General features: G+C 42.8%; 1 protein-coding gene across 1 annotated transcript; it reads right to left on the reverse strand.

The window, feature by feature from the left end:
• Window positions 1–5,296: 5,296 nt before the first annotated feature.
• On the reverse strand, window positions 5,297–17,686 carry LOC105010041 (E3 ubiquitin/ISG15 ligase TRIM25-like). Its single transcript, XM_029115074.2, has 6 exons — window positions 16,717–17,686; window positions 16,492–16,587; window positions 13,473–13,706; window positions 13,074–13,233; window positions 6,429–6,509; window positions 5,297–6,099 (listed from the first exon to the last, which is right to left on the reverse strand). The coding sequence occupies exons 1-6, from the start codon at window positions 17,305–17,307 to the stop codon at window positions 5,924–5,926; spliced, it is 1,338 nt and encodes a 445-aa protein (XP_028970907.1). The 5' UTR covers window positions 17,308–17,686; the 3' UTR covers window positions 5,297–5,923.
• Window positions 17,687–20,172: the final 2,486 nt, after the last annotated feature.

A 20,172-nucleotide genomic window follows, 5' to 3' on the forward strand; every position in this document is an offset into this window, starting at 1 on the left:
GATCTGGCATTGTCATGTTGGAAAATGCAAGATCTTCCCTGAAGGAGACGACACCTGGAAGGGAGCATATGTTGTTCTAGGACTTGGATATATCCGTCAGCATTGATGGTGCCTTTCCAGATGTGTAGGCTGCCTATGCCACACGCACTCATGCAACCCCAGACCATCAGAGATGCAGGCTTCTGAACTGAGCGCTGATAACAACTTGGGTTGTCCTTGTCCTCTTTAGTCCAGATGACATGGCGTCCCAATTTTCCAAAATGAACTTCAAATTTTGATACGTCTGACCACAGAACACTTTTCCACTTTGCCACAGTCCATTTTAAATGATCCTTGGCCCAGAGATAACGAGTGCGCTTCTGGAATACTTCCATTTTCTGAAAGTATTCCTGAGCCCATGTTGTGATTTCCATTACAGTATCATTCCTGTATGTGATGCAGTGCCGTCTGAGGCCCCGAAAGATCACGGGCATCCAGTATGGTTTTCCGGCCTTGACCCTTACGCACAGAGATTGTTCCAGATTCTCTGAATCTTTGGATGATATTATGCACTGTAGATGATGATAACTTCAAACACTTAGCAATTTTTTCTCTGAGATACTCCTTTCTGATATTGGTCCACTATTTTCCGCTGCAGCATTGGGGGAATTGGTGATCCTCTGCCCATCTTGACTTCTGAGAGACACTGCCACTCTGAGAGGCACTTTTTATACCCAATCATGTTGCCAATTGACATAATAAGTTGCAAATTGGTCCTCCAGCTGTTCCTTATCTGTACATTTAACTTTTCCGGCCTCTTATTGCTACCTGTCCCAACTTTTTTGGACTGAGTAGCTCTCATGAAATCCAAAATGAGCCAATATTTGGCATGACATTACAAAATGTCTCACTTTCAACATTCAGTATGTTATCTATATTCTATTGTGAATTAAATATAAGTTTATGAGATTTGTAAATTATTCCATTCCTTTTTTACTCACAATTTGTACAGTGTCCCAACTTTTTTGGAATCGGGTTTGTACTTCTTCTCCCCAGTGTGTATTCCCTTTGTTCTATCACTACCTAGGTTTCACACTAGACAGGCTGTCCTTCCCCACATGGGTAACCTTTTCAACTTTGAAAAGGAGATACAGCATCTGGACAAACAACAGATAGGCCAATTTACTAGTAACCCTATAATCTGTTGACACCAGTCAATGATGCCCCCTAAACAAATAATAACAATATAATAATACATTTTATTTTTAGTCACCTTTCTAAGCACTAAAGATCCCCATACAAGACACAAATCAGAATAAAGATAAAAACAAACAGAACGATGCTAAAAGCAGAATGAATCGTTATGATGAACATTGCTATAAGCAGATGAAAAGTGACCATGTTAGATATGCCAGTGTAAAAAGATGAGTTTTCAGACTGGTTTTGAAAATGGAAAGCGAGTTGATGTTGCGGATGTCTGGTGGAAGATAATTCCAGAGGCGAGGGGCAGAGCGGCTGAAGGCTCTAAACCCCATAGTGGTCAAACGGGCAGGAGTTACAGTGAGGTGAATAGAAGAAGAAGACCTGAGAGTACGGGGGGGTATGTTGATATGAAGGAGGTCAGTGAGGTACAGAGGAGCGAGGTTGTGAATGGTCTTGGTTGTAAATCTTAAAATCAATGCAGTATTTTACTGGGATCCAATGTAACTGCTGAAGAACAGGAGTGATGTGATTAATAGAATATGTTCTGGTGAAGATACGAGCGGCAGAGTTCTGAACCAGTTGAAGTTTTTGTTGAAGTTTGAAGGAAGTCCGAAGAGAAGAGAGTTACAGTAATCGATATGGAATGTAACCAGGGTGTGAACGAGAATGGCTGTACTAGTGGGTGTGAGCGACGGGCAGAAACGATTGATGTTACGTAAATGGAAGTATGCAGACAGAGTCACATTATTAATGTGAGCTTGAAATGAAAGTGTGCTGTCGAGGATGACACCCATATTCGTAACCTGAGGGGAGGGAGAAACTGAGGCGTTATCAATGGAAAGCAAGAAACTGTCATGTTTTGTTAGAGTGGATTTGATGTTAATGAGGAGAACCTCAGTTTTGTCATTGTTAAGTTTGAGGAAGTTGCAGGAAAACCAGGATTTGATTTCCGTTAAGCAATCAGAGAGGGAGGTGGGTCGGAGGGTTGAGTTAGGTTTAGTTAACAGGTATAGCTGGGTGTCATCCACATAGCAGGGGAAATTGATATTGAATTTACAAAAGATATGACCAAGAGGAAGTATATAGATGATAAACAGAAGGGGCCCCAGGACAGAGACCTGTGGAACACCGGTAATGACAGGAGATGGATGGGATTTGGATGAATCCCTTGTATAAGCATTATTGACATTATCCATATGTATATTAAAATCCCCCCAAAATATTATGTTAGGGGAAAGTGAGCAGATATGGGTAAGAAAAGCGCTGAATTCATTTATAGAATCATTATTGGGCTTGGGTGGACGATAGACAGTGGCCACAATAGTAGGAGTAGGCCCATTCAGCTGTAGGATGGATTCAAATGAAGGGTGAACTGGCGCAGAGACAGGAGAAACTTTCCACTTCTCACAATATAATATGGCGACACCTCTGCCTGATCCACAGGGTTGACAAACCCAGGAGGAGTAGATTCATTCATCTGTGAGTAGTCGTTAGGTTGTTGCCATGTTTCTGTCAAACAGAGAAAGTCAAACATACGATCACACAAAAGATCCTGGAGGAGAGGACCCTTGTTCATAAGAGAGCGGATGTTGAATAATCCAAAGCTTAGGTTGTTGTGGTCATATTGGATGGTGGTGTTAGCCGACCTGGCTAGGCTGGCTATGGCACGGTGGTCAACTTTCCGTCTGGAGTTTTTTGGGGGGCGGCGAGTTGAAGATCAGATGGATTGTATTGGTTTGGTGTCGTCGATGTGATAACTCCGTCGGGGACCACGGCAGGGAAAACAGCCCAGAGGGGAGCGAGAGCCCGGCGGTACGTAACAGGTAAACTAGTCCAAGCATACACACCGGATAGTCAAATCGTTAGCCAAAAATGGCCAGATCAGATTACAACCTTGCTAAGGTCAGTAGAGAAAGCGAGAAATCAAAGTCAGAGGACAAAAAAAATGACAAAAAATAATAAAAGAGGGCCCGGAGAGTAGCGGCAGCCAACCACGCCAGCACCTGTGCACTGACAAGCCAGATCCCTCACTCCCACATTCCTTTTCTTAGCTAAACATGGGGACTTGATACTTTAATCAGTAAGAATACATCAGTTAAAGAAATTTCCCTGACAAACATCACTCCTTGGTTTCTCCACAAATAAAGTATTTGTATGACATTGTATTTCTCAAGGTTCTCAATATCCCACGGTCCTAATGTGAGAGAATATCTAATTAGATTCCCAAGAGTCTATACGTGAGGGAACCCGACTGGTTCTGAAAGGTGTGTGATACCTGATACACCAGAGAAATACTCATTAAGGTGTAGGACTTCGGGGGCGCATTACTTCTCATGGTGGGTTGCCGTGGCGTTGGTTGCCGAATCCTTATGTGCCACGCCAAGGCTGGTCCCAAATTGGGTGAAATTGGTGAATTAAAATGTTATATCCAAGAGACCATATGTTGAGGATACCCAAGAACCACTATAGCTTTAGGTGAGGGGCTAAAAGAAAATCTCCATACTGTTAACAGATGTTTGAATGGCTGGCATTGAATGGGAGTTTGAATGAGTGAGCTAGCAAAAAGTGGAAGCACGGATAATTCTGTGTGCTCAGGAAGAGTTGTGTGTGTGAATGTGTGCATGCTCAATAAAATGAGTGATTGGGCTGTGTTTCTCCTATGTTTTAGAACTGAAACGACAAAATTACTGACTACTGTTGTACTGTTGTACTTCACAAATGCTTTATCGATCAATGACATTCCCTATAACCTCCAAATGAGCATACAGTGAGGGAATTTTTCTAAATAAAAATGTGTATGTTTGCCCACTGACAAAGAAATGATCAGTCTATAATTTTAATGGTAGGTTTATTTGAACAGTAAGAGACAGAATAACAACAAACAAATCCAGAAAAACGCATGTCAAAAATTTTATAAATTGATTTGAATTTTAATGAGTGAAAAAGTATTGTTTTATTCAACACTTCCACCACTCAACCACACACTACAACAACACATTTTAGGGAAAGCAAAGTCCAAAGGGGGAAGAATAGACATAGCTGGGATCTTAGAAGGAGCCCACATCAACAATGTGCAGGGACAGAAATACACCTAAATTGCAATAAGATCCCCGGCAAGAAGGCAGAATATCTAGCCCTGGGTATCCAATGGTTCCCAACAGGGGCAGATTGCATGGCAGGAGGACTGATTTAGCTATTCTCTGTAATTATCACATCCACATAAATCAATGGAACTATGTTCTACTGTACTTTCCCTGCTCCTAAAGGTGCTCCAAAACCAGAGTGTCAGGTGATACAACTAGGCCCTCAGGTGATAGTGTGTTCCAATCTCTAACTGTGCTTTATTGTGGCCAGTGGTACACACGTGACCTATCCTGGCTGACCCATAAGCAGACCTGGGGCACTCGAACAATGGGCATGCTACTGCCCATGTATGGTGTGATGCAGTCCTTGGATCAGGTGCGTGATTTAGCTTTGGATGTAGAACGTCTTGCTAATGCGACTGCTATGGCAAGTACTCTGCGTGCATCCTTCATCCCCCATCTTGTCTGTTGGCCAGAACCGTTCACAATGAGTCTGAAAATGTGGGACCAATCAGAATGTGAACAAGATCAAGAGAAAGGCTGCATGTCAGAGCTTGGTTGTTAACAGGGCTATGCATTTTATGACACGCGTATGTAGACATGAAGTACACAAAATATGTCTGGCTACTATTTCTGCCATCCTGACAACGTCTTATGGAATGGTCTACAACCATTAACATGAAGCTGGCAAAAGCATGAGCAGACACGGGCTAGTGTAACCCATAATGTCCGCCAACCCACCCATAACAACACCAAAATAAGGAAGGCCCTGCAACGGGTGGTGAAACCCCCCATAATATCACTGGTGCCCAGCGTCTTGCCCTCGTAGACCTCCAAGCGTAAGCAGTGTCTGCGCAGGGCGTGCAGCATCATCAGGGACCCTTCACATCCATGCTACAAACAGTTTGCCCTCCTTCCATCAAGCAGTCGGTACAGGTCTCTTATGGGGTCCCGCATCACCAGGCTCAAGAACAGTTTCTTTCCATCTACTGTAACCCTGCTGAACTCTGTAACCCAGCACTAACCAGACCCACCCACCCACCACTTAGTTGTGCCTCTCAGGGTCCTTGTTGCACTACTCCTTGTACTACTGGACTCAGACACTACCTTGAAAAGTAGGATAAGTTCTCAGTTGTTACATGTGTGTGTCTTCCTCTGGAATCTCATTGTTGCTATCCTGGGATTTCAGGTGCACATGTCACCTTGCACCTTCAATTTGCCTGCACTACACATTTAGAATTGCCATTCTACTTGCATTTGGCTCATTGTACAACGATTAATTCCCCAATTGTACATACAGTATATATTAACACTTGGATATTTTCGGCCCTCCCCTATTTGCCTTCATTGCTTATTTAGAATTGCCATTTGCGCTGTATTTCCCCTCATTGCACATATATGCATTACACTCGTAGCATACATTATACCTAATTCTTATAAATGTCCTGCCGTCTTCTTCTATTTACACTTCTGGTTAGTTGCTAACTGCATTTCCTTGTACTATACTCATACTGTTCAATGACAAGTTGAATCTAATCTAATAAATTGATTTGCAATCAGTAAGGGAAACAAGCACATCTTTGCATGGTGAGATTTCCTTTCAAACGGTTGTTTAGTTCAGATAAGACTGAATAAATACACGGTCGCTGGTGGTCGCATCAGTCTACATTGTGCATGATGGACTCAACGTAGTTGCCGGGAACCAGGCCGGTGACTCCACTACTGATTCCCTCGAACCAGCCATCATCATGCTTTTTGATGATGTAAATTATGTCCCCAGCCATGAAGCTCAGCTTGTCGTCCCTGTTCGCGTTGTAATCGTAGATGGCCACCACTGGGGGGTAGAGGACAATGCGTCAGTGGAAGGGTAATCTCACGTGAACTGATCTGACCATGTTTACTGGGCCCTTCCAGGGAGGTACTGTATGGGACAAAGCCAGTCTCCCCAATCGGAATATTTCAATTTGACATTTTCTGTGTATACACGGTTAATTTCAAGATAGGAAGGCATGTAATATGGTGTGAAGACAAATGGGAAATAATCTTAAATGTGTGATCACAGACTTGACAAAATGTGAATAAACATGTGTGTCGGCTAGTGCTTGAAGGAGGATTCAGAGGAGGACAGCTGAGTGGTTGGGGCTACAGAGCCCTGAGGAGCACCTTTCTCCATGTAGGTCTTGGGGGCCCATTGGGGGTCTCCGCTGTAGTGCCCCACAGCCGCCTCCTCCTCCTCGTAGTCCACTGGCAGGCGTGAGCGAGGAGAGGGAAGGGGAGAGAGAGAACGAGATTAGGAACATGGTCTTAAAGGTGCAGAAAGGAAAGGATACTGTGCATCAGAGGTAAGTCTCACATGCGACCAAACCTAACTGTACAGAGAGAACTGTGCAGAACCGTGCAGAACCATGCAAGACCATGCAATCATAATGGAGCAACATGCATTTGTAGGTTTGCCGGGCACCGACGGTTGGATGGCCATGACAACGAGTTGTTGGAATACAGAGTCATCGGTTAGATGTGCAATTTGGCGTCATTAGCCACTAAGGCAAAGCTAAATTATCTTCCCATCAGGTTTCAGTTCCCTTTTTGTGTTGTGTGACATTGTTAATTCTTCAGTCAAGACTATGCAGCTCTAAACCACAAATACACACTGGGCAGTTCCACAAACGGACTCCTGGACCCAGTGACTGATATACAGTTACAGAGAACTCAGAAGATTGGGCTAGTATGAGTCCCTCAAACTCTACTTGGCCCCTCGAAGCCACCTCCACTCCATTGTTTCATTTCAGCACCCAAATCAGGGACATATTTAGGTCTGGGACACCTGAGGGGTGCAATTGATGAGGTAGAACAACCAACAGCTTTGAGGTCAACAGTTGTGTTTCAGGTCGCTACACTCAGATCTCCATGTAGAAATTATCAAAGTGAATGCATGAAAATAAAACAAACAATAGAGTAAGAGTATTAACAGTGTAAGTTAGGACCTCCATTAGTATGCGTGGATCATTGAGGCTTGCCTGCAACCTGACACCCTGCATCTATCTACCAAAGGGTCAGAGAGTGCAGGTCTTCCCTGGTTTGTGTATCTCAGACAATGTGCCATGTTACTATCAACACACACATCGCTCCTACAGACATTTTGACATCACACTTTACAATGAAAATAAAATCCTTCTGAGAACGAGAGATATAGTTGTATTTCAATTCTAAAAAAGCCTGCTAAATACAAAATATAAAAGAATAAATAAGAAATTGAAACCCTATCCATCTCCCTGTTGATTACACACACAAGAAAAGTCCACGTGTTTAGTCCTTTCATATGTGCTGTTTTAATGGATTAGTTGAGCAGATAATCTATGCCTAATATTACCTATGGGACTTTGAGGAAACACCGCTTAAGATGTCAGTGTCATTATACATTCTCCGGAATAATCTTTCAATGTAGCCGCTGCTTTGACACTGCTTATCCTCAGAATCTGCTCACTACAGAATGCAGTGGGCGTCACTGGCTCTCAGCATGTGACTAAGGGCACTGCGCATTAACACCGATGGGGTGAGGAACACTGAGGGCATCTACAGCATGAGACAGATAAGGGAACCGGCACAAAGCATGCTGCTGGTGATGGTCACATAGGGGACTGTTTTAATCAGATCTGGCATGAACAAAGAACACAGAGTCACTCATTCTCATTGGTCACTCATTCTCATTGGATCTCTCACCCCATTAGCCAGTGGTTTAGAGGCAGGGTGGACTGGTGCCGGGAGGACACCTGAATAGGGGAGGGGTGAGGGATGAGGTACCATCCTACCCAGGCTATTAGGTACAGCTCATAAGCCTGGGATATCAAGCATTCCATAATGGGTGTGACCATTTAATCCTTTAGAGATCACGGCATAAAATGTTAAGCCTATGTCTCAGGAGTATCTGTGTTAATAAACAATATTGGTATTTTGACTTTCCACTGGTTCGCGGTACCACCTACATCATCTCAGCCAGGGGGTTTTGGCCTAGCGACAATGCACTCTTTGGATAGGTTGGGCATCTGCTAGATCAATAGTTATTATTGGTAAGGGAGAAATAGGAAACAGAATGCCCTGGAGAGGTACTTTGGAGGACAAATGTTGATCTCCAACTCTCCCAAATTAAATTAACACTAAATCTGAGGACTTCAACCATCTCCTCTGTCCCCCCCAGCCTTTCCATACCTAAACACCTGCAATAGTGAAACAACAAAATGGTAAAAAACATTGTTATTCTCTTTTAATACCGGCAGTGCTACAGCATCAAGATGTTGAAGCGCACGCACACAGACACACACACACACACACACACACACACACAGACACACACACACTATGGAAGATTGTTGAAACTTGTCATCATAACACTGACTATCCAAATACAGCAGTTTATTATGGAAGAGAACAACCCGGTTACTTAAATCTATTCTGATCTGGAGACTAACCACATTCTGAGGGAAGAGACTTAGAGTAACTGACTATAACAATGCTATTTAACAGCCCAGGGACGGGCAGTATTTATGATACTTGAAAAGTAGGATAAATACCAAATAGGATTTTGTCATTTGTATTTGAGTTGATGAAAATGTCTTCATATTTTGTATCAAAATACTTAATTGTTTAGTATTTCTTTGTGAGAAGCCTACACAATGACATCATGAAAATGCTGCCTCTGATTGGTGCCTACTCAGTAATTTTCCCAGAGTTTTTTAGATCAGAAAAGAAAATGTATCCATACCCGAAGAAGAAGGTCAAGTTAAGAAACATGTAGGTTGCCAGCTTTCCATCGATTTTCAGAATAAATTGTTCATTAGTAGTGTAGGCTAAATCTTTTACCATTTTATATAATGTGCTACCTATCTGACCCGAGTAGCAGCCCTCGCAGTTAGTTAGCTTGCTGCTTTTAACCAATGTTAAGTTTTCACCTGTTGGGCACAAAATAAATAATACAACTTTTCGGTTTGTACAACATTACATTATAATGCCACGATATGGTGTGACTGGTTAAATGCCTTATTGTTATCAACAACGTTGTGCTACAACGCCATTAATGAGCAGGTTGTTAACCCATCCACCACTCATGTTTGTTGTAGCTCCGTGCCATATATTCTCAAGTTCCCATATCACACATCCCGGATTGTCACATGTCTCCAATCTTTCACACCAGGTCCCAATTAGTATCGTTTGTGTGTGTTTAAATGTTTCCCCTCTGCTCCCCACAATGTGGATCATTGTTGCTGTCTGTTTGTATGCATGCTGGTGAGTGTTGTTTGAGCTACTGTTTGAATGTTGGTTGTTAAGTCGCATTGTCGCACACTTTATTTTCGCTGCCAGAGGTAAAGTTCCCGGCGCCCTCTCCTGTCCCGGCCGCCCCAACACCCTCCTCTGGCCCTCCGCCACCCACCGGCCCTCCGCCGGCCGCCGACCCTCCGTCGGCTCTCCCGGCCCCTAATCCTCCGCCGGCTCCTGATCTTCTGCCGGTTCTGCCTCCCCGGCCTGTCCCGACGGCTCCGCCACCCTGGTTAGTCTCGGCTGTTCCGCCCCCTCGGCGGGTGTGTGCCGATGGGGGTTCTGCGCTGCCCCGGCCCCCCTCCCTTGGGCTGGGGTTCGTCTTGGCCCGTCCGGTGGCCGGGCTTTTGGGGGGGTGGTACTGTCAGTGTGCGTGAGCAGCAGCGCCACCGTGCCATATATTCTCAAGTTCCCAAATCACACGAACACATCCTGTCACATGTTTCCCATCTTTCACACCAGGTCCCAATTGTCATTTGTATGTGTATATAGGTTTCCCCTCTGCTCCCCACATGGTGGATCGTTGTTGCTGTTATTGTCTGTTCGTTTATCGTTGAGTGTTGCTTGTTTGTACTGTCTGAAAACTGCCTGTTAAGACGCATGTTGAGCACTTATATTTCATTCAGTCGTTTGTGGAGTTTTCCGTTCGTGTTTGGTTTGTTTGTATGGTTATTAAACCCACGAATGTGAAATATGCCTGCGCCTGGTTCCTTGCCAACACGACACAACTAGACCGTTACAGATCTGTTAACTGGTTGCAGAAGTCAGATTTATCGCATGACTCGTTAGGCAGAGAAAAGTTGCTGCTATCAAACATTGTCTGCTTACCGTAATCAACTGAGTCAGTGTACTGGTGAAGGGATGGATCTAATAGGATGATAGATGGAAGGTTCTCGAAGTGATTTCTTGCTCTCTTGTAAATGTATTATTATTATTTTTTTTTTTTAATAAAATATAGTCGTTTATTTTGATACATGGTTTGGCTGCTGAATTTTGTAGTTTATTTCGATACACTTAAAATTAAGGTATTTGGTATCTTATTGTAAAATATATTTTGATCTCTGTAGCAGCCCATACAGTGGGGAGAGTATTTGATACACTGACGATTTTGCAGGTTTTCCAACTTACAAAGCATGTAGAGGTCTGTAATTTTATCATAGGGACACTTCAACTGTGAGTGACAGAATCTTAAAAAAAAATCCAGAAAATCACATTGTATGATTTTTTTAAATAATTAATTTGCATTTTATTGCATGACATAAGTATTTGATCACCTACCAACCAGCTCTCACAGAATTCCGTCTCTCACAGACCTGTTAGTTTTTCTTTAAGAAGCCCTCCTGTTCTTCACTCATTACCTGTATTAACTGCACCTGTTTGAACTCCTTACCTGTATAAAAGACACCTGTCCACACACTCAATCAAACAGACTACAACCTCTCCACAATGGCCAAGACCAGAGAGCTGTGTAAGGACATCAGGGATAAAATTGTAGACCTGCACAAGGCTGGGCTACAGGATATAGGCAAGCAGCTTGGTGAGAAGGCAACTACTGTTGGCGCAATAATTAGAAAATGGAAGAAGTTCAAGATGACGGTCAGTCTCCCTCGGTCTGGGGCTCCATGCAAGATCTTACCTCGTGGGGCATCAATGATCATGAGGAGGGATCAGCCTAGAACTACATGGCAGGACCTGGTCAATGACCTGAAGTGAACTGGGACTACATTTTCAAAGAAAACCATTAGTAACACACTACGCCGTCATGGATTAAAATCCTGAGACAAAAATAGAGCTCCAAACACTTTGTTTGGAGGAAGAAGAAGGATGAGTACAACCCCAAGAACACCATCCCAATCATGAAGCATGGAGGTGGAAACATCATTCTTTGGGGATGCTTTTCTGCAAAGGGGACAGGACGACTGCACTGTATTGAGGGGAGGATGCATGGGGCGAATTATCGTGAGATCTTGGCCAACAACCTCCTTTCCTCAGTAAGAGCATTTAAGATGGGTTGTGGCTGGGTCTTCCAGCATGACAACGACCCGAAACACACAGCCGGGGCAACTAAGGAGTGGCTCCGTAAGAAGCATCTCAAGGTTCTGGAGTGGCCTAGCCAGTCTCCAGACCTGAACCCAATAGAAAATCTTTGGAGGGAGCTGAAAATCCCAGAATTGCCCATTGACAGCCCTGAAACCTGAAGGATCTGGAGAAGGTCTGTATGGAGGAGTGGGTCAAAATCCCTGCTAAAGTGTGTGCAAACCTGGTCAAGAACTACAGGAAACGTATGATGTCTGTAATTGCAAACAAAGGTTTCTGTACCGCATATTAAGTTCTGCTTTTCTGATGTATCAAATACTTATGTCATGCAATAAAATGCAAATTTTTGTTTTAGATTCCGCCACTCACAGTTGAAGAGTACTTATGATAAAAATTACAGACCTCTACATGCTTTGTAAGTGGGAAAACCTGCAAAATCGGCAGTGCATCAAATACTTGTTCTCCCCACTATATGTGCCTTTAAAGTTACCAAAGCCAGTAGAAGCACCATTACTGTGAAATACCAGGATTGTGGCATCAAAAACATTCAAAAGAGGGACGAGGGTATGAGTGTGTGTGAATGTTTTCCCCAGTTGAGAATTTCTTGTTTACAGGGTGAGAAAATGGTGGCTCTGATAAGGACATGTGTTAGCGTGTGTGTGTATATACACTGCTCAAAAAAATGAAAGGAACACGTAATCATCACAGTATAACACCAAGTTAATTAATCTTCAGGGATATCAGTCTGTCCAGTTAGGAAGCGTAAGCGTTTGTGAATCAACGTCACCTGTTTTGGTGCAAATGAAAGTGACAACAGGTGCACTTGGAGAGGCAACAGCAAGACAACCCCCAAAAGGGGAATGGTTTTGCAGGTGATAGTCACAGACAACTGCTCTCTCCTTGTCCTTCCTGACAGATTCTTCTCCAGTTTTGTGTTTTGCTGGTGTCCGTGTCACTACAGATAGCATGAGGCGGTGCCTGCAGCCCATTCAGGTTGCACTGGTAGTCCAGCTCCTCCAGGATGTCACATCCATATACGTGCTGTCGCAAGAAAGCGGTGTCTCTCAGCACAGTCTCAAGAGCTTGAAATAGATACCTGGAGACGGGCCATTACACGAGGAGAGCAAGACAGGGCCGTAGAAGGGCCTCAACGGAGCAGCAGGACCGGTATCTGCTCCTTTGTGCTAGGAAGAACGGAAGGAGCACTGCCAGAGCCCTACAAAATGAGCTTCAGCGGGCTACTGGTGTGCATTTTTCTGATCAAACTGACAGAAACAGACTCCATGAGGGTGGCATGAGGGCCTGACGTCCTAGTGGGACAATTTGAAACAAATCTGCTGACGTCTCTGATTGTGTTTTTTATTAGTAACCGCCTTGAGTGATAGCCCAAGGTCATTGTAGTATATGCCTAATAAGGAACTTTCAGTGCTCTAAAGTGTAATATGCTGATAATCAACACACCTGTAGTGGAGATCTTGGTCCATTCTCCTTTAAGGATGTCTTCTAGTTTCTCTCTCAGATCAGAGACAGTCTTACTCACATCTCCAAAGTACTGAAGGGGATGAACAGTAATGCTGGGTAAGTCTGAAGATACACTGGTACTGGAGAGAGACTGATAACTCTGGGGGGGGGGGGGGGGGGGGCATGAATATGTAAAGAGAGAGATGTGGGAGGGGGAGAGAGAGAGACATGGAGATAGAATATTAATTATTATTAATTAAGTCATATGAGGTAGGATTTCGAAGCACATTCATATATCAAACCAAACACACACCACATGGTTTGAACAGAACATAATATCACAGGAAGTTTCATACTAAGTTCATTTTAATATCACCTGCATCAAGTCAGTTTAGTTACCTGGAGGAAATGAATGTGATCTTCTGTGTGTGAGATCTGCTCCAGCTCAGTGCTTGTCTTCCTCAGCTCAGCGATCTCCTGCTTCAGTTTCTCCAGGAGTCCTTCAGCTTGACTCACTTGAGTCTTCTCTTGGGTTCTGATCAGCTCCTTCACCTCAGAGCGTCTTCTCTTTATGGAACGTATCAGCTCAGTAAAGAGCTTACCACTGTCCTGCAGTGCTGTCTGTGCAGAGAGCTGAGAGAGAGAGATTAGATTTTTTTTATCTTTCTTTAATTAATAAGACATCTTCATTACATTATGAAATCCCCACCCACCCCCAGCACACACACCCCATCTTACACCATACAGACCATATTTAAACACACCTCAACACCAAATTACAATTGGACCTCAAAGCCCTCCCATCCAACCACACAGACAGCTCCCCGAAGTCCCCAAACCTCCTCAAACAATTCAACCTTGTCAATCAGTTAGTAAAATTCAAACTCAACCCTAAGGCGCGCAGAGACCATTCCGCTAAATAATAACACAGGGTCTATAGCACCTAGCCCCCTGATCCAGTTCCTCCTTTTTAATCAAACTGACAACATAGCTTGGGCAAATAAAAAATTAAACAAGACACATTCACCCTTCTCCTCCCTTGAATACCTGGGCCCCATCACAAACGTCTCCAAACAGTAAAACACACCCAACTTCAAGCACACAGATTCCAACAATGACATCAACGGCATCAACCTAGCACATACAGAGAATACATGTTGGACAGTCTGAGCCATCATACAAAAAGGACAACCTTCCCCAATCCCAGGGTCAACTGGAGTCAACCAGCTATTAGTGGCCAGGGCCCCATGTAAAACCCTCCACTGGAGGTGTGCAGACCGTTTGGGAGCTGGGAGTTCATACAGGACCCTCCACCTGTACCCAGCCATGCCGTCAGAGCCCAGAACCCCCCGCCAATGGTGACTGCGAACACCCTCCAACTCCCTAATGTGTCTGACCTTCACACAGAGGGAGTATAAAGCCTTGCTCCCAACCTCTGCGAAGTTACCCAGTTCCAGAGAACTAAAAGACAATATGTCCCCCTGACTCCCTGCCAGTCCTCAGTTTCTGCCATCACCTGTAGTGACAGGTTAAGTGGCTTACCTTTATCTTTTCTCAAACCCAAGATGTGGCCAAAAATCGATACAGTTCTTATAAAAAAAATACAATGTTGAAATGTTATGACTGCGCTAAACATGCAACCATACAAAAACTAACAATAGGCAACATTTTGGCAGTATTAAAATTCGCAACCTAACACTAGTATCTATAGGTTGTAACAAGATCAGACAATTTTACTGTGGAATTCTTTAGTTATTGATCCTGGAAATGAACATTCAACGTGTTAATTCCATCCTTATGGAACAACCCCTGACCTCTGTGAAAAATATGGAAGCTTGGGACTTGAGACTTTTGCTTTGGATATGTCCCTATTTTCTCAAATGTAGTTATTTTCACTGTATTTTTCATAAAATAACAAATATCTATAGTTGTTTGTAATGAATATGGACTGTGACTGCACATTTCCTATAATAAGTTAATCAATTAATCTGATAGGGCCTCTCTGCTACCTACAACGTATGGTTTCAAATGGTCATAAATCCCAAAATAAATGACAGAACATTGTAATACTGCATGCAACTAACCAAAGAGTTCTAAGGAACATGCTGACAAAGTTAGATCATGTCAAAATTGTATCCACATTTGCAAATCATCTTAGAACATCAGATGGATGTACGATCATGCAATCTACCAGAATGAATTCCCCCCGTTCATGACAAAAACTATTTACCATGTAGAGAATGAGAGAGAACAATCTGATTACTAGCTACCTAGTCATGAGCCCTCAAACATCGATAAAATCTTATTCTCTCTTTTTTGTGTATTGCCATCAGATAGGGCTTCTAGATTACCGGCCTCCAGTGTTTTCATAATTACATTTATATTTTACAGAACATAACAAAATGAATGCATCATTGAAAGTAGAGGTTAGATGATAGCCTTTCTTTTTTTTTAAACACATTGCTGAATTAGGAAAAAAGTTTAAATTCAAGATAGGGTTCCTTAACAGAAACTGTAAATAGAAAACAACTTGTTCAGGCTACTTCTATGTCCGTTTTAGATTATGTTGATATTATCTATATGCATGCTTCGGTAACCACATTAAAACCCCTGGATGCTATTTACCATCATGCACTCAGGTTTATCACCGGTGAAAGTTACAAAACTCATCAATGTATTCTATACCAGCATGTGGGTTGGGCCTATCTATCTGTGAGTTGAGAGCAATATGCTCTCTTGTTTATTTGTGAACCACTTCTTTTAAAATCACCTCAATATATATCATCTTTAATTTCTACTTGACTAACAAATTTCAAAACCAGATCACAGACATAGATTACATTAGAGACTCCAACAGTCTCCATAGAGTTGGGTAGGACTGCTTTCAGTTCCATCGCAGATCAATCTTGATAAGCACTTAAACACCCTGGTGTCCCTTGCCCATTTTAAAAGTGTAATGGAGTATGATGTCTGTGATTGGGTGTGTTGAATTGTATGTCTTTGTTTTGTATGTTTTGAAATGTCCTTTCTCTAAATGTTTTGTTTTGTGTGCTTTAAACTGTACTCGTCAACATGTTTATAAAAGGGAACAGCTGAAAAAGAGATCCAGGTCTCAGTTTATTTTCCATGTTAAAATAAAGTTTCCAAAAAATATAGGAGAACAGTAATAGCCATGCGTTAAGTTGTAAAAAATATTACATTTGTATATATTCAAGAAGAGAGAGATGGTAACCCAGGGGCCCTACAATACATCTAAATAGAGAGGGAAAGAGAGAGACTCCAAGTTAAACTGTCTATTCTCTCTCTATCTTGGAGCCCAGACAGCCTCAGAGTGGGTCTCAGTGGGACTAAAGTGGGCCCCATCTACCTCTCTCTCTGACTGACTAGAGGAAAGAAGTGAAAAGTCAACAATACTGACCTTGAGAGACTCCACGGCTTGTTGGACCTCCTTCACCTCCTTCTCTCTCTCCTGGATTTTCTGATGGACCTTCTGCTGACTGATCATCAGCTGGCTCTGTGGAGAATTCCACAGATGAGAATTCCACAGATTTCTTTGGAATTGTCTACCTTTCAAACAGCATGAATTACTACTGTATTTTTACTTGTTTTCCAGACAGTCACAAACAAGTTTGTCTGGTCTTACCTGTTTGTCAGTCCTCTCTGATGCTGCTGACACTGTGTCATGGCCTTTATGTTCATCCATCACACATAGCAGACAGATACACTGCTGATCAGTACGACAGAAAACCTCCAGCAGTTTGTTATGATGAGAGCAGATCTTCTTCTGTAGTTGTGTGGTGGCTTTGATCAGCTTGTGTTTCTTTAATGGAGCTACTTCATGGTGAGGTTGGAGGTGAGTCTCACAGTAAGAAGCCAAACACACCAGACAGGACATGAGGGCTTTCTGCTTTCTGGTCCCAGTACAGGAATCACACACCACATCTCCAGGTCCAGCACAGCACAGAACAGGAGAAGCAGTCTGGAGTCCTGTCTTCAGTTTCTCCACCACCTCAGCCAACATGTTATTTTTCCTCAGAATTGGCCTTGGAGTGAAGGTCTGTCTGCACTGGGGACAGCTATAGACCCCTTTCAGATCATCCTGATCCCAGTAGCCCTCAATACAGCTCAGACAGTAACTGTGTCCACAGGGGATGGTGACTGGTTCCTTCAGTAGATCCAGACAGACAGAACAACAGAACTGGTCCTGTTCCAGTAGAACTCCCTGCTGAGCCATTTGGACATTTATTGTTCACTCTCTCCCAGACAGACAACACAGAAATTTAAATCAGTTTCGTTTCCTCAGAAGTGTGTGGGGAAAATACTTCCTGGTTCTGTCAGAGGGGTGGGGTTAGAGGGTGAGGGAGGGAAAATACTTCATAGGTTGACACATGCAGTTTGATTAGACTGTAGTGGGTATGACCTGTCATGTGACTGGTAAAAAGGCAGGAGTACTCAAATTTACCATCTGGTATATGCCAGCCAAGCAGATTATTGCATCATTCAGAAATGATGTGTGTTATTTCCATGGAATTTCCCATAAAACACAGTGTATTTCATTTTTTTAAACTGGACAAATAACGCAGTGATAAATCACTCTGAATCCTGAAGTACTAACTCCATACATCAGTTTGTTTTTGTATTACCTACATGTAACCTCTTATTACCATTCTGCTAGCAGCAGGATATTATGCTGGCAGCACAAACTTTTTTTTTCCAAAATGCCATCATTGGCCTTATAACAAAATAACCAGACAGTGGAGTGGAATATGGCATTTGAGAATTATTCACTAGGGTCTGCAGAATAAATATAACGTGTCAGTTCATAGGGGAAAATTTAGGGTATAGCCAGCAGCCCTTTCTTAGCCACCCACTCCAGTGGCTCCAGTGCAAAACCCTCTACCTGAATTTGGCCTATGCAAATTGCCTCATAACAATAAATATATGTTGTAAGGTGGAACATGGCTTTTGAGAATTACTCAGTAGGCTTTAAAGAATCCATGATGATTGTCAAATGATGGGGGAAAATAGAGGATATAGCTAGCAGCACTTTCTTATCTATCCACTCCATTGGCCCCAGTGCAAGACTCTGGACCTTAATTTGACCTATACAAATTGCCTTATCACAAAAAAGGTGCAAGACTCTATATCTGAAGTGTACACATGAAAATGTCTTGCTTGACTTTACACCCAATAGGCTACATGGAAGTAGCCATTAAGCTCTACATTATTTGTAATAAAACTGCTAACAAAATAACTTTCATTATTCATCTAATCTTTATTATTCATTTATTCATGGATACCAGGTTGAGGAGTAATAATAAAGTAAGGTGAAGTAAAGAAAATGACGTCTTTAATTGAAAAAACAATGTTAGATTTTTTTTTTTGTGAGACCAGACAAAGGGGAAAGAAGGTTTTAATGACCTATCATAACACTGCTGAATCAAAAGAACTTGATGAATGGTCTAAACATCAAAAACATCCCTGTGAGGTGGGAATGAAGACATGGGATGCTATAAAACTCAACAAGACCATCTATAATTCCCATGGATGGAGTGCAACTCCTTGGGTTTGTTTTGACAAATCAAGACAAGGTTGTTACCGCATTGGGTGAGGACGCTCATGATTACATAATGGATGGAAGGCCGTACAGGCATATGTCAGAGACTTGACTAACGTCACCACAAATCGGGGAGGGATAACCAGATGTGTTCAGAATCATTCTTAGATTCTGAAGAACGATTTAGGGCTGTTGTGATCAGGCACAGTGGTTTACCTGGATTGGAGGATGATGATGCGCTCACTGAAATAAAAAATGGTGCTATTCTTCATTAATTGATGCAATCCATACGTGAATATCTGAGAAAAACATATATTGCTACTACTAATGTAAACACTGGGATAAAGCTACATACCCCCCGTAAACCCCACGCAACAAACTGAACCATCATTTTATATTGGTCCAATGACAATTGATGCAGAGATATGGGTTTGTCTGTATGATCAGCCTATCTTGGGCCTCGATGTTATCATGAAACTGGACACCACATTAGACATCAACGAAGGAAAGGTGACATTGCAAATCAGAAAGGTTTTCAACAAACTTGAAAGACCACCCTACATGGACCAAATAAAAGTGTGGTAAATTGGATATTGACACTTTACACCTGATAGGTGAAGCACCGCCTTGCAGAAAACAATACCCATTCAGTAAAGAAGCCATAGCTGCAACTAAAGTAGTTATTGGAGATTTACATAGCATGGGTGTTGTGGAAAAGACAGATTCCACGTCGGACATCCCAGTCTAGCCGGTGGAAAAAAAAACAGGTGCATGGCGTGTGACTGTAGACTACGAGAACGCAGATTTCCAAACTCACCCCACTGGCGGCAGACATAGCTACTTTTTTTGCCTCACTGTCACTGGATCACTCTGTTCTTTCTGTGATTGACATGGCTAATGACTTTTGGTCAGTATCACTACATCCTGATGTCAGACCGTGGCTTGCCTTTACTGTAGACAGTCAGCAGTATCAATGGACATAATAGCCCCTCCACTTATCAACAGGCATTGCGGAAGCACCTACAAGACTTGCCTCCAATGTTCTCCGTTGTCATACAATATGTGGACGACTGGAATCTGAAGATGAGATGACACATTCACGAGACTTTCAAACACTGCTGGACCATCTACATGCAAAAGGTTACAAGGCCAGCCCTGACAAAGCACAAATCATGCAGCCACAGTTCACTTATCTAAGTCAGATAGTCACACAGGGGAAAGGGAAATGACTCAAAGTGGCACAGTAGCCATCCACGCTGCAAAGGAACCCACTACCATTAAAGAAGTACGTTCTTTCATGGGCCTGTGTAACTACAACAGATGTTAGGTGGATTCGTTTGCTGAAATAGCACAACCCATTAATGATCTCCTAAAAGGAGACCCAGACTCAAAAGACATTGTTCAGCTCACAGAACAACAGATAGATGCCTTTGTCAAACTCCAGGTGGCACTGTGGTCAGTACTTGCTCTGGGTATTCCTGACTCAGGACAACCATTCACCCTTTTGGTGTCTGTAAAAGATGGCTACATGACATCAGTTCT

The sequence above is a fragment of the Esox lucius genome, chromosome 19, assembly GCF_011004845.1.
Source record: "Esox lucius isolate fEsoLuc1 chromosome 19, fEsoLuc1.pri, whole genome shotgun sequence".
Taxonomy (NCBI): Eukaryota; Metazoa; Chordata; class Actinopteri; order Esociformes; family Esocidae; genus Esox; species Esox lucius.